Source organism: Melopsittacus undulatus, chromosome 16 (genome assembly GCF_012275295.1).
Source record: "Melopsittacus undulatus isolate bMelUnd1 chromosome 16, bMelUnd1.mat.Z, whole genome shotgun sequence".
NCBI lineage: Eukaryota > Metazoa > Chordata > Aves > Psittaciformes > Psittaculidae > Melopsittacus > Melopsittacus undulatus.
In genome coordinates, this window is record NC_047542.1 from 6,002,842 (window position 1) to 6,017,186 (window position 14,345).

Below are 14,345 nucleotides of genomic sequence, written 5' to 3' on the forward strand. Positions count from 1 at the left end.
CATTTGTTTGCTGAATATTACCAAAACCAGGTTCAACCAAAAGCAGCTACCCAACACTGGAAGTTTCAGCAAAACCATTTCCACCTTTGACAAGTTCATAAGGAACTGAAAGCAGGATCTTTCAACATGAAGTGGTTGGTAACTTGATCTGGAAGCATCACTTCCTGATCCAACCCCCATCCCTCAGCCAGTTCCTCTCCTTCAGGCGCCTGCAGCCCTGGGCTCTGGGGCAGAGTCACCGTGCTCAGGACAGCAGCAGCACAAGCCAGGAATGAGTCACGTTTTTATTAGGACAATGAGAAATCTAAAGCCTGTTGTTTAACAGTAGCCTTTCAGTGCATGGGAATGCAAATTGCAGATTAAAGGTACAGCAGTCACAAAATGGGGCTTGGTTCAAAGGGACATTAAAGAACATCTTGTTCCACCCTCCCCTGCCATGGGCAGTCATTAAAAGAAATTAAAAGTGACAAGAAATCTTACAGAAGAGGGTTAACAAAGCCATTCCTTACAGAGTACCATAAAGCCCTGTTATAGCAACCGATGGACCTCAGCCTTAAGCCTTCTTCAGGGTTTTGCCACTGTGTCAAACGTGGCTGGGACACAGACACCCTTCTGGACACTGTGCAAAGCCCAGCTCTCAGCAGAGCAGATGGAGTGATGCTCTTCAAAACAAAGTCAGACTGCGACTTGAAAAACTGACAGAATTCAGTCATGTAGCACTGCACTGTCTCATGTGGGGACAGGATGACAATACTGGACAGAAGTAAGTACTACATCCAACCAAAATGTAATATTCCATACAATTAATTCTCTAAAGAGCAATTCTTCCATTATTTGTGTCAGTGTGAGGGCCAACAGCTCAGTAATGTGGCCAAAGGGACGTAGGCTGCAACACTCATGTTGTATTAACTCACATGAACAAGACCTGCACACTTTGTGTCTTCCCAGTGTCACTCTGGCCACAGGGAGCTGAGGGGGGAACTTCAGACAGGGCAATTTGTAACTGCAGCAACACATTTCAAGGAGAAAATACACTTCTTTCTCTTGAAAAACAGGTCCGTTTCTTGAGGCCAGTGTGTACCTTGTCCACCCATCTGACACAGCAGAGCAAGAGTCACTGGCAGGGAAGCTACTATTGAAATCACATGGAAAGGGAGCCAAGAACTAAATACTTCTTTCTTCACTGTGCTGTTCCTCTTAAAGTGAGACAAGCAACCACATCCTGGAGTCTCAGAAGTCTTTTCTTCAATTATTTACGATTCTCATGAAAAAACCTCTCCAAAACACATCCCTGAATTTTGCTCATCTCTGGCTCCATCAGCCGCCTCAGTGCCTTGTGACAAGCACCACAGACACCACTGCTGTGACTCAGACCAGAAGCAGCAGGCTCACTTATGCATCACCTTGTCCCTTCCCCACCCCAGAGGGAGGACAGACCCTTCCTGCTGCTCCACTGCACTGACCCCCTCACCACACTTGCTGTCCAAGCCCAGGAAAGGGCAGCGAACACTCTCACAGCTTTAAAGTGCAAAACCAGCATCAAATAGGGCAAATACAGACAGAGAAATAAACCCTTCCCATGCCCTGAGCAAGCCTCCTACTAGGAGCAGGGACCAGTCAGGACTCCAGGCCAGCAACTGTCCCCATGACTGTCTTTAATGCTGAAATAAAGGCCTGCATTGCCTCTGGCTTTGCCTCACTCTGCTTCACTGAAACCTGCATCTCTGAATCTGCTGCCTCGAGCAAGAGCTCTGTTAGGAAGAGGCAACCTGTGTCATCCTGAGCACTGAGATATGCTTTCCATGGCTGGACACCAGCTTTGCTCATAGCAATAGTCTGGATATGGACAACGTGAAGAGCTGTCTGTATGGTATCTGGATGAACTGCCCCACACCATGGTAGAGAAAGGTGCCAGTTTGTTTCCAAGCTCAGCCAGGTCTTCTCAAACTGTTCTGCAGTCAGGTAGACATCAGGAACTAAGGTCAGGCTGCCTGTATCAGGATGGACCTTGAGGACTTCTTTGTTCTCTTCAGAAATCAGTGACTCTGAAATGAAATCACAAATATGTGAGATGCAGCATCCAAGGTGCAGCTCCCAGTTTAACAAAGAACATCTTATGGAGCCACTATGGTGGCTGGGATCACAGCAACTGCCTCCAGCAGCATCCCCATGCCCAGTGAGGTGGTGATCAGCCACACATTGCACATGATAGTCAGAACACTAAGTCAGCATTCTCACAGCACTGTGATCTTCTTCCAAATATTAAACCCACATGAGAACATCTACAAGTGGAAACCAGATCCCAGATGGAGTGAGTTACCTGTGTCTCTGTTGCTGGAGTCAATATGAGGAGAGCAAGTGTAAGAGGGTTCTGCTGGCTGGTGAGCAGTGACAAGTGCCCAGCGTTCTCTGCCATAAACTGGTGCAAGAGTATTAAACTCTGAAGCCCACGCATTCACGGGTTGCTTGGTTTTATCTTCCAGAAGCCCCAGAGAGGGATCAGACTTGGGGCTGCACAGGACCTGTTTCACTTGCTCCACACCAGACTGCAGAATGCGATAGTAGAACAAGCCACGGTCTCGTACGGCCATATCCATCTCCTCCTCTGGGAATGAGAGAGACATAATTTATGGAGAATTCTGTCATCCAGATTTACCTGAAGTACTAACCTTTAATCATTAAAAATGGACTCTTAGGGATACAGTGTAAGCCTGCTACACTCATCAACCAGACAGCTAGGGACCAAGCAGAAGCCTAAGGCATAAAGCCACTTTCCCTTGCCACCCAGGATGGTGTCCTCACAACTAGGACACTTACACACGGCATCCATGCACTGGGAACACAGCCAAACCAGGTCCCAAAAAGCCTGTACTACAGCTTCAGGGAAAGAGAATAAAGGGAACCCACCTATGCAGAAGTAGAGCAGTCTCCCTAGTGTGTCCTGACACTCAGCAGGACGGCACAGGAAGAGGCGCACCAGCGCTGTCAGAAGCTCCATCTTCACCCCTGGAGACATCTCTGATTTCACATTCTCCACAAAGTCCTCTAAGACATAGGGGGCATTTGGTACTTTCTCACCATGGGTGCCCAGGAGCCAGATCAACGCTTGCTTGCCCTGAAGGAACCACACAGAAAAACCCCAGCAAATAGATGCTGTTCACCAGAAAGACAGAGTTGACCTGAAACAAACAGACTTGAGAGCGTGTCTTCTGAAGGTTTCTGATCTTTGCCCACCAATCTCAAGCCCAAAGGACAAAGAGTCATTGTCCACCCATCCTCAAGAGCTACCAGCCCAGGGCACAAAGCCACCTTACCTCACTGTCCTGGATGGTGTCCTCACAGCCAGGCAGTGCCTGACACACCGCATCTGTGCACTGGGGACACAGCCAAACCAGGTCCCGGAAAGCCCGTATGACTGCTGCAATGAGACAAAACACACAGCATTCCCCAGCAGTTACAGAACCACTAGGGAAATAGATTCCACAAACACCCATTCAAGAGACTTTGCAAATCTCAGTCAGGGAGCTCAGTGCCTTGCTTGTGACTATGATTTGAGACACCTTTCAAAGCCCCACAGTGCTGTGTTTTTCAGAGCAAAGGTGCACCAATGTCTAAAATAAAGCCCTGAAACTTCAGATTGTTCCTCTGGCTGCTGGAAATAACCTCTTTTCTGGACATTCCCAGCCTTTAAAAAGACACTGACTCACGATCATTCAGACAAACAAGGTCAGAATGACAAATTAAAACTAACACCAATTCAAAGCAAGTCTTTTGATGAGCTTTAGGTTAAACTTGTAAAGGCTCTGGTGCCCAGTTACAGAAGCAGCAGCAGCTTCTGAGACCTAATGCAAGAGCTGAGTGAAAGCAGGTGATTTTTCAAACCTGAAAGCACAACCATTTAAAAGAGGGTTGAAAGAGCAGTGATAAAGTTAGATCTGAGGGAAGCAGAAGAAAAAGAGAAGCCCTGGTACAAGTGAATCAGACTATGGAGTATTGCTCTGATGTCCTCAACACAAAAAGGACATGGAACTGTTGAAACAAGGCCAGAGGAGGCCACAGGGATGCTCAGGGGCCTGGAGCACCTCCTGAAAGCACCAGCCAGGCAAACAATGTGCAGATGATTACCTGAAGTGATATGTTCCTGCTGAAGCCTCAGGAGCTCTGTCAGAATACCCACACACTGTTCTGTGTATGTCCTAGCAATATTGCCTGCGGAGACACCAAAGGCCATTAAATTCCACCTTTCAGAGTGAAACAGGAACCATGAGCCCAACTCTTCATCACAAACCCACTTTAAAGCAACAGGTTTTCTCTTTTTGACTATAACTTCTGAAAGTGGAGTCAAACGTGCTTGTTCTCCACACAAGGAATATGTTCCTTTTCCTGAAGCCATTCCCAGAACTCTGAAGTTTTCTTAAATGAAAGGATTTTAGCATCCCTGGCTTTCTCCTTGTGAATACTACAGAAACTCCTCAGTTTTAAAGCTCACACAACCAAAACTAAAGTGCCCCAAATCATCTTACCTCTGGTCCCCATCACAACTCAGAGAACAAGCAGTTATTAGTGGAGCTCCTCCACTCACTACACAGTTTCATTCAACACCATAAGACTGAGCAACAAGATGAAACGCACCATTTCTTTAGAGTGCCTTAGATATCAGAGCACAGATACCTGAACAAGGTTCATGGACATTATGAAACAATTCAGTGCTAGGACTCCTCAACGCTAGGACACTCAGCAGAGACCAGCCCACCTTAAAGATCTAGGGCTGCAGCTGCTCCCAAGGCAAAACCCAGCTCTTACCTATGGCAAAGATTGCCCCTTGGGCAAGTTCTATCGATACATCAGTGCAGTAGCTCTTCAGCTCCTCCAGCACTTGCTGTACGTTTTCATCATTCACCAGCTCACACAACACATCCATCTTCTGGCATTTGATGTAGTGGGGCTCTGAATACGAACAGAAGAACTTTTTGTAGTGGCTGCTGAAATGGCCGGGAAGGCTACGAAGGATCTGACGCACGTGGCACAGTGCAGTGAAGCAGAGCTCTCTGCTCTCAGAGGTGCAGGCAGACAGCAGTGGGCCCTTCACTCTCACCAGCACATCTGCCTGCACGTGTGGGTACTCCCTGGCCAGCACTAGGAACAGTTTGGTGGCTGCCATCACAACGCTGGGGCTGCTGCTTTTGAGACAGCCATCCAGTAAATTGAGGATGTCAAAGAGCTCCTCCTCAGCACGGGGTTTGTAGCGCAGCAGGAAGGTAAGCACCTCGCTCTGCCCCCACTGATCCAGATCTGCCATCCTGCCGAGAGAACAAACACGGTTTGCAGGAGTGCAGGAGCACAGGGACCTGCACTGCGCAGAGCACAGGCCTGAGTTCCTTACAGTGTCTGTTCCAAGCCAAATGCTGGGCTTCAGAAGTAGGTACCACAGTTTTCTCCCAAGAGAACCAGTTTACACCCACAGGCTTAATTAGGATCACTCATGTATGCTTTTTCTGGTACTCTAAGCTAGACAGCAACACTGACAAGAACCCTGGGCAGAGCAGTACTGCTCCTCTACCGGATCATGCAGAATTCCCATGGCAGGGGGGTTGGAACTGGATGATCCTAAGATCTTTTCCAACCCGAACTATTCTGTAATTCCATAATTACCTGCAGAAAAGTTAATCTCTTCAGCAATGGACAAGTTATGTATCTTTCAAAGCCTTGAAGAGACACAGCAGAACATACCTGTGTGCTGTTATCAAAAAACCTAACTAGATTAAGTTGCCCAAAGAAGTGGTAAATGCTCCATCCCTGGCAGTGTTCAAGGCCAGACTGCAGAGAGCCTGGGGCATCCCTGCCTATGGCAAGGGGTTGGAACTAGATGATCTTAATGTCCTTTCCAACCCTAACCATTCTATGACTCTATTAACCTACAGTTCAAGCTCAAACCAGCAAACCTGACGCAAAGACTCCCTGGAAAAGCAAGGCAGCTCAGATTCCTTTTCAAACCTTAGCAAAAACCTGTTTAGTTTCTTTTAGGATGAGCACTTCCCTCTTTGGGTGCCTGACTCTGCCCTTCAAGTTCTGACAGGAGCCCTGCTAGCACACAAAAAGCAAGAATAAGAATGAATAACAAAGCAAACCAACCTGTTGAGGAGATGATGGGCAATGGGTTTGTTGATGACAACTCCTCCCTCCTTCTTCAAGATCTCTTCTAATGCCCTCAGACAATTCACAACTACAATAGGATCCGGGTCGCGAAGCAAACTGTACAGCTCATTCACCAAAGCCCCATCTGCAAAGAAGCAGAGCTCCTTCCACCAGATTCTGTTGTCATGCTGCAATTCAATCCCCATCTATAGGCATTTAGCAACAACAAATGCTACAGCTTGAACTGGGAGAAGCAGCCAAAAAAACCTCCAGCTCTGCAGTAATGCCTGCAAGAACTTCTCCCTGAGGGCAGTGGATGTGGGAATGGTGCTCAGCCCATCAGAGACTCTGGAAATACCCCCAGAATCATGGAACCATAGAATAAAACAGGTTGGAAAAGACCTTTAAGATCAAGTCCAACCATCACCCCAGGACTGCCAAGTGTGTTGCTAAAGTATATCTCTGAGAGCCTCATCTACACGTTTTGTTAACATGTTCCAGGGATGCCGATTCCACCACTTCCCTGGGATGGAAAGTATGATGGATAGCTCCCATGCATGGCAGGAGGTCCTGTAAAAGCAGGTATGAAAGAGGCACTCCAACAAAGAACCTCACAGTGCTCGGTGCTCCATTAACAGCCTGATCTGCACTGACAGTCCCCTTATCGTCCTTCTTCCCCCAGTCCCTCTATTGTACCACCACCACAACCCAGCGACAACCAGCCCAGCACAGGCCTGCGGCACCCCAGGTCCCGTGGGTCACCCCCTCCTCCTGGTGAGCTCCCCCCTGCACAGCCCTGACCCCCACTCACCCACTTCGCAGTCCCCCTGCAGCTTCAGCATCTTGGCGCAGCCTAACACCGCCACCCTCCGCACGTAGGACGCTTTATCCCGGAGGCCGTTCAGGAGCGGCTGCTGCAGGTACTCCTGGATGCCGGGCATCCTGCGGCCGGGACGGGGGGCAGCACAGTGGGACACGGTCCCCCTCCTTACCCCGGCCACCCCCCCCGCTCCGTCCCGTCCTACCTGAGGCCGCACATGCTGCGGAGGGCGAGCCCCCGGACAGCGGGGCTGGGGTGCGCGCAGTCCTTGCGCAGGGTGTTGATGGCCAACAGCGCCAGCTGCGGCTGCCGCGGGGCCTGCGCCCGCAAGTACAGCGACACCAGCTTCTTCTGCACCACGTCCGGCACCGCGCTGGCCTTCACCATCTCCGGGAACAGCCCCGACACGTCCCCGCCCTGCGCCATGTGCCTGCGGCCGACACACGGCTCAGTGCGGGCCGCCGCAACCCCGCACCCTCCCCGCCGCCGCCGCCGGGCCTACCGGATAACCCGCAGGACGGCGCTGCGGTACCGCATCCGGTCCGCTTGGACGTGCGGGTTGCACAGCGCCCGCCGCAGCTCCCGCACCGTCTCCTCGCCGCCCAGGTACGGCATGGCCCGGCTTCAGGCACGGCTCCAGGCTCCGCTCCAGGCACGGCTCCAGGCCCCGGGTGCAGACCCCGCTCCAGCCCCGGCTCCAGGCCCCGGGTGCAGGTCCGGGTGCAGGTCCGGGTGCAGGCCCCGCTCCAGCCCCGGCTTCAGCCCCGTCTCCAGGCCCCGCTCCAGGCCCGGCTCCAGGCCCGGCTCCAGACCCGGCTTTAGGTCCGGCTCTAGCTCCGGCTCCAGGCCCCGGCTCCGGCCCCGCCCCGCGCTGCGCACGCACCTCCCTCTCTGCGCCTGCGCGGCTCCGCCCCCCCCCGTCCGAATTCGGCGGGAAGCGGCCGCCATGGCCGGGTCGGTGCTCGCCGGGACGCCCATCGCCGTGGACCTGTGGCGCGTGCGCAGAGCGGCCGGTGCCCGCCTGTTCTTCCTGTCCCACCTGCACGCGGACCACACCGTGGGGCTGGGCAGCACCTGGGACCGGCCCCTGTACTGCTCCCCATGCACCGCCCGGCTCCTGCCCCGCCGCCTGCAGGTACCGGAGTACCGGAGCCCTGACCCTGCCCCGGCCCCTGTACTGCTCCCCGTGCACCGCCCGGCTCCTGCCCCGCCGCCTGCAGGTACCGGAGTACCGGAGCCCTGACCCTGCCCCGGCCCCTGTACTGCTCCCCATGCACCGCCCGCCTCCTGCCCCGCCGCCCGCAGGTACCGGAGCCCCGGCCCCTGTACTGCTCCCCATGCACCGCCCGCCTCCTGCCCCGCCGCCTGCAGGTACCGGAGTACCGGAGCCCCGACCCCGGTACTGCTCCCCCCGCACCGCCCGTCTCCTGCCCCGCCGCCTGTAGGTACCGGAGCCCCGGCCCCTGTACTGCTCCCCGTGCACCGCCCCCCTCCTGCCCCGCCGCCTGCCGGTACCGGAGCCCCGGCGCTCCCGGCCCGGCCTGGGCACTGCCCCTCATCCCCTCATCCCCGCAGGTGCCGACGCGCTGGATCCGGCCCCTTGAGGTGGGTGAAAGCCACGTCCTGGGCGAGGAGGTGACGGTGACGGTGACGCTGCTGGACGCCAATCACTGCCCCGGCTCTGTCATGTTCCTCTTCGAGGGCACCTTCGGCACCATCCTCTACACAGGTACGGGGCTGCCCCATGCGGCCCTCACCGCGGCCCACGGCTCTCCCTGACAGCCCTGTCCTCGCAGGGGACTTCCGCTACACCCGCACCATGCAGGGCGAGCCGGTGCTGAGGGGCCGCCACATTGACCGCCTGTACCTGGACAACACCCACTGCAACCCGCAGCAGTCCCTGCCCTCGCGGCAGCAAGCCACGCACCAGGCCGTGCGCATCATCCGCCAGCACCCGCAGCACCAGGTTGTTATCGGTGAGTGCTGCCTCCTGCTGCGGGGCTCTCGCCTGCCCTCCATCCCTGTGTGCTGCTCACGGCTCTCCTTGCAGGTGTGTACAGCCTGGGCAAGGAGATGCTGCTGGTGGACCTGGCAGTGGAGTTCAGCACCTGGGTGGTGGTGAGCCCCTGGCGCCTGGAGCAGATGCGGCTGCTGGAGATGCCTGATGTGTTCACCAGCGAGGAGGGAGCCGGCTGGATCCGGGCTGTGGATGTCACTGAGATCCGCTGGGATACCCTCGTCAGCTGGAACATGCTGCACCCTACCATTGCCATCCTCCCGACCGGCAGGCCCGTGAAGGTCACGCATCCCAACATCTACCCCATTCCGTACTCGGATCACTCGTCCTTTTCGGAGCTGTGTGAGTTTGTGAAGTGGTTGAAACCTTGCTCAGTCATCCCAATTTTGAAGGGCGGCATGTGCGAGGCTTACTTTCAAGAATACCTAAGTTCTATCCCCCCGGCACTTCCTGACCTCAGCGTCCTAAAACCTGTGCAGGAATCTGTACAGCAGCAAAGCAAAAGGAATGGGCAGCAACCCAGGTGCCTCTTGAAGAGAGCTGTGCGGCATTCTGTGCCCAGAGGAGTCGTTTATGAGTCCCTAGAGAAATACCCTGAGACATCTGAAGAGTGCAGAGGTTTTGAGGTTCCTCAGCAGAACTGCTGTGAGTCCACTTGCTGCTTGACAGGAGGTTGTGCTTGTCACACAGGCAAGGAGAAAGGGAAGGAAGGACAGAGTAGAGAACAGCCAGCAGCAGCCACAGCAGCTAGTGCTGTCAGCCAGGCGCCTGTTTCCAATGAGCACTTTCCAACTGGACTTGCAGAGCAGTATTTACTGACTCCCCTGAACATCCTAAAGCAGAATTCCTCACAGAAATTTGACAAGCTGGTGGAAGATTTCTTTAGGACATGAGAAGCACTTTGAAAACCTGTGACACTTGCCAGTGCCAATGTGTTCTATGCATTCTAAGGCACAAGCTCAGCTTTCCCATCAGGAGAGAGGAGCTGTGCTCTTGGGGCTCTTTACATCTTATTAGGTGAGAAGGAGGAAACTAGGATACGTTTGTGGGCATTTGTGTTTTAGGGTGATTCCTTTTTCTATCTGTTTCACCTCTTAGGTCTCCATACTACACCTGGGCAGTGCAGTTCTGGTGCAGGTGGCCTTGTCTCCACTTTTTTGCAGTGACTTACCCGTTTCTTGTGACAAGAGATGCTGCCAGGTGGAGTCAAGCAGAGCTGCAGAGGGTAGGAGCTGCCTGCAGCTGCAATAGTGGGGTTGGAATGTGTGAAAGAATTGAGTAGGGTGAATCTGAGAGCCCCCCAGATTCTATATTTACAGTGGTTCATTTCAAGATGAGTTGCAAATATTAAGGTATTACAAATATGATTATAAGGTACTATTAAGGTATTACAGATATTAATATTACATATATTAGGATATATTTAAAAAACTGTGCTTCAGAAAATCTAGAAAATGAAGTGCCTCTAAGTATATTGATCTTCCTATTTATTAATCTACTCATACCTCCAGACAGCACTGGTTTTGCATCCAGGCAGCTGCAACTGGGCACAGTTCTCTCTTGAGAGCACCATTTTAATGGTAACTGTCAGCTCAATGGTTGGGAAAACCAGAAGTTAGAAGTTGTCTGGGTTCTTGAGTTCTGGACTTTCTGGAATGGGTCACCATATCCCTTGCAGCCTGAAGTCTGAATTCTGCTTCACTGTAAAAAGCTTCTGGTAACTTCTAGAGTTCCGTCAGGGTCACTGCCTTCCCATCCTCTGCCTCCTCCTACACACAGTGACAAATGGGAAGGAAAGTAATGGAACATAGTATCATAGCATAGTTAGGGTTGGAAAGGACTTTAAGATCATCCAGTTCCAACCCCCCTACCATGGGCAGGGATCTGCTTGGTGGTGTAAAGTGCTCAGCCTTAGCAGCACTGTTTGGAAATAATACTGTGGCTGAAGAGCACAATTGGCTCTGTTAGAGGTCGAGCATTTTCCTGCTCCAGATCAGCTGCAGAGAGCCACAGCCCGACACAGGCAGAAGTGTCAGTAGTGTGACCAGCCAGTGGGCACCGCTGTGGAGCCTGGAACACTGTGGTTGTGTGTGCCAAACTGCACTAGCAATATTACAAATTGGCTCCCTGTGTGGTCAAGGCAGCACCACTGGAGTACAAATGGTCACTAAGCACTTTCCTGGAGCAACAAACCAGCTTGGGAGTCAGCTTCTTCTGATCTCCAGTTTGTTACTTTAAACACAAAATATTTCATGTGATCCTGATCAGGATCAGTCTGTTCTGAATGTAGTATCCTGTGGGGTCTTGCTAAAAGCAGTCAACTTAGGTGGATTGAAATCCTGGAATCAAAACAGAAAACCAAGTGTTTGCTCTTTGAGTAAAGCCAGAGCTTGTGAAAAGCAAAGATGCCTCAGATGCAGCAGTCACATGTATTAAAAACAAGGCTGTCCTGGACAGTAATCATGGGGACAGCCAGTGTGGGTATATTTGGAAAGCTGTTTGGCAAACATGCTTCCTACCTCCCAGCCCTCTGCCTTCCCAGGCACTGCAATGTGCATCACTAAGAGCAGCAGTGCCTCTGCTGGGGCTGCCTGTTGGTGTTGGTGGGGACTTCAGAGGTGACTGAGCAGTGTTCTGTGAAACACACTCCAAAGGGGCAGTGAGGGCAGCTCCAGCCTCTTGCTGTCCTCTGTAAGGTCCTGTTCCTCAGAGGTTTCTGTATGGATTATTTGTTAATCAAAACTCAACTGCAGTGCTCCATCACGTCAGTGTGAATGGAGACACAAGCATCTTTTGTAACATCTGAGACTGCCAGGGAAATAGTTGTGCTGTGCTGGTAGTGTTGGAGATGCAGGCTGGTATTTAAACGTTGTCCAGAATTAAGTGACTCAGCTGACAGGCAGGTGAGGGAAGCAGTGCCTGAACTCCCAGATTCCATGTCCTGCTCTCTGCTGCAGCCTCTCCACTGCTTAGAAGGAATGCTTGCCTTCTGAGTCACTGCTCCATTTAGGTATGTTGCAAATGACCTCTGAGATCGGATGCATTTTACTGCTGATGTTTGGTGGCATCCAGTCCTTCCTCTTTTATCAACTGTTTATTCAAGGAAACGAAGTAGAGCATCTCCTGGTGAACCTCTGGGCAAATGGAGTTGTAAGTGGTGATTCTTTGCAGAGTTAACTCTGATCTTTAGATCACTCAAAACTGCAGACTTCAGAAGTGGGGGATGTGCACCCCATATCTGAACAGTTCAAACTGTAGAAGAAATGCTGGCTTCTGTTACTGGAGCTTAAAAGGTAATTCCTGCCCCTTCAGAAAGAAGTTATTCAAATCACAGCACCAAGGAAACCTAAATCTCTTCATGGTTTTAAAAGGCAATAGAAGCAGGAGAGACTTCATCAACAGCACACTGGAGATCTTTGCCTTAGCAGAGCAGGTGCATGGGGCATTTTAAGTGTTACACATTTCCTCCTTCTCTTGGGTGTTAAAATACTACTTTTGTGCGTTACTCTAAAATCCTAGGGAACAAGCCATGGCCTTTGGGGATAAGTGGCATTGCTGAGCTCTAAAGCTTCTGAGAATCCTTCGACTTCCCCAAAGCTCCCTGGCAGTAAATAGCTGGCCTTTTAGAGGCCTTGTTCTGCCTATGCTTGCCTCCAGTTTCCCTCTGTTCCTGTCATCAGCTTAGCCCACAGGGGAGCGTTAGTGCAGCTGGAGTATCATGTACACCAAGGTCTGAACATGCTGTTTCCAGGTGCACAGGGCTCTGTCAACACCGCTGCACAGGTGTGTTTTGCTCACAACACTGACAATGAGAAGCTGTAGCCAAATATTAGCTTTGACTGTGGGGTATCAGAAGGCCACATGCTTGGAAACTTAGAGTTATCCTACCAGGAGAAAGAAAAACATGGTGCTCAGACCAAAGCCCTCCCAAATCTATGCATGCAGAGCATGCTGGAGTGGCTTATCTCTGTTCCACAGTTGGGAACCAAGCCCCAGTGGGATGAAACAACCCACCCAGGGCCTCCACAAGAGCTAGGAAGGAGCTGAGTTCCTCTTGGCAAGTTTTCAGCACTGTTTTAACAGGCTGTGATGAAATGCTGGAGTGTCATGAAGGCAGGGCAGGCTCATGGCTCTGGGAACAGGGCTGCCTGCTGAGCTCCTGCCACACAGCTGCCTATGAAAGTCCAGTCACTATACCATGGAACAGTTCAGTTTGCTCTGGCTTCTCTAAAACAGAGTGGAAAACCATGAAGGGTGTCCCATCCTTCTTCAGCCTTTGAGTTCACTCTAAGCCTGGAGAAAAGGCAGCCAGAGAAATGCATTCCCCATGTGGGACTAATATCTTCCTTTAGCTGATAGTAAGAGGAGTGAGCAGACAGTAAGAATGGTGCTTTACTGGAGGAAAAAAGTGGAACATGCTGTTTCTTGAATCTTAAATGCACACGCATTCCTTTATGTAGGATTTTACACACAGAAGAGCAATATTGGCCTGTGCACACTTTGCTGCTGGCAGCTGCTTGTCTCCCTGTCCATTGCAGTGTTGTCTGGCACTGCACGGCTGCAGTTATTGCTGCTCAACTTTCTCTCATGGAGAAAAGCTGGAGTTTCTGCAAAGCAGAAAATCTTAATCCTTCCTCCCTAAACTTCCTCCCTCTCTAGGGGATCTGATTTTGTAGAGGGGCCCCAGGACCATGGGTGTTTTCGTGGGGTTTATCCTGCTTTCAGGAGTCTGGGGGGACCAATTTCCTTCTGTGTTTTGGAAAGCTCAGTAGAACAGTCAATACTTGTGTTCTTAGGGTTTTAGGTGTAGCAGGTGTTACTTGGTGGTTGTAAAGATGAATGTGAGACCATCTCTGATCAATGTGCTCTCTGCTTAGTGCCAGAACGTGGCACTTGTCCAAGGACTGAGATCCATCACATTGTCAGGGAAGTTGTGCTATTAAATAAATGCCTTGGGACACATCTTTCACCTGTGCCTCTACATTCCCACCTCTGCCTACAACAATCTAACCATAGCAGTAACCAGTACTGTGAGATCACAGTATTTAGATTTTTATTGTTCTGATTTCATGTTTTTTGTGTGTGTTCTGCTGATCATCCGGAGACTAACAGCTGCCCTTGACTCTTTGTGCTCATACAAGGTGTGAGTTCATGCTTGTGCTGCTGCTGTTCATGTAAGAATGAGTACAAGGCTGTGAAGCTGCTGAGATTTTGGTGTATTTATAATAAACTTGATTTTAAAATATAAAAGTGTTTGTAAAAAAGACGAGGAATGGCTCTGTAATGTCGATGATGGGAGAGGCCGAACTAAGCCCCAAGAGCAGGAGGTCCTGAGCGGGTGACACTGATGTAACTTGCTGGAGAAGCCTGTAA

The 14,345-nt window shown here is 51.4% G+C and overlaps 2 protein-coding genes across 2 annotated transcripts; one reads left to right on the forward strand and one right to left on the reverse strand.

Annotated features, from left to right (window-relative positions):
- Positions 1-265: 265 nt before the first annotated feature.
- AP4B1 (adaptor related protein complex 4 subunit beta 1) lies at positions 266-7,647 on the reverse strand. The gene is made up of 10 exons (XM_034069760.1): positions 7,458-7,647; positions 7,161-7,385; positions 6,947-7,077; positions 6,133-6,280; positions 4,804-5,300; positions 4,126-4,209; positions 3,315-3,418; positions 2,908-3,115; positions 2,321-2,605; positions 266-2,045 (listed from the first exon to the last, which is right to left on the reverse strand). The coding sequence occupies exons 1-10, from the start codon at positions 7,568-7,570 to the stop codon at positions 1,618-1,620; spliced, it is 2,223 nt and encodes a 740-aa protein (XP_033925651.1). The 5' UTR covers positions 7,571-7,647; the 3' UTR covers positions 266-1,617.
- Positions 7,648-7,886: 239 nt separating this feature from the next.
- Positions 7,887-10,322, forward strand: DCLRE1B (DNA cross-link repair 1B). Its single transcript, XM_034069761.1, has 4 exons — positions 7,887-8,090; positions 8,531-8,684; positions 8,752-8,931; positions 9,006-10,322. Exons 1-4 carry the CDS (start codon positions 7,902-7,904, stop codon positions 9,863-9,865), a joined length of 1,383 nt encoding a protein of 460 aa, XP_033925652.1. The 5' UTR covers positions 7,887-7,901; the 3' UTR covers positions 9,866-10,322.
- The last annotated feature ends 4,023 nt before the right edge of the window (positions 10,323-14,345 follow it).

Excerpts from the sequence above, each read along its gene's own strand:
- AP4B1 (XM_034069760.1), bottom strand. The coding sequence starts at position 7,570 with ATGCCGTACCTGGGCGGCGAGGAGACGGTGCGGGAGCTGCGGCGGGCG. Across the intron at positions 7,386-7,457 it reads GCCGTCCTGCGGGTTATCCG|GCACATGGCGCAGGGCGGGG; the intron begins GTAGGCCCGGCG and ends TGTCGGCCGCAG. Across the intron at positions 3,116-3,314 it reads ACACCATCCAGGACAGTGAG|GGCAAGCAAGCGTTGATCTG; the intron begins GTAAGGTGGCTT and ends TGGTTCCTTCAG.
- DCLRE1B (XM_034069761.1), top strand. The coding sequence starts at position 7,902 with ATGGCCGGGTCGGTGCTCGCCGGGACGCCCATCGCCGTGGACCTGTGG. Across the intron at positions 8,685-8,751 it reads CGGCACCATCCTCTACACAG|GGGACTTCCGCTACACCCGC; the intron begins GTACGGGGCTGC and ends CTGTCCTCGCAG. Across the intron at positions 8,932-9,005 it reads GCAGCACCAGGTTGTTATCG|GTGTGTACAGCCTGGGCAAG; the intron begins GTGAGTGCTGCC and ends CTCTCCTTGCAG.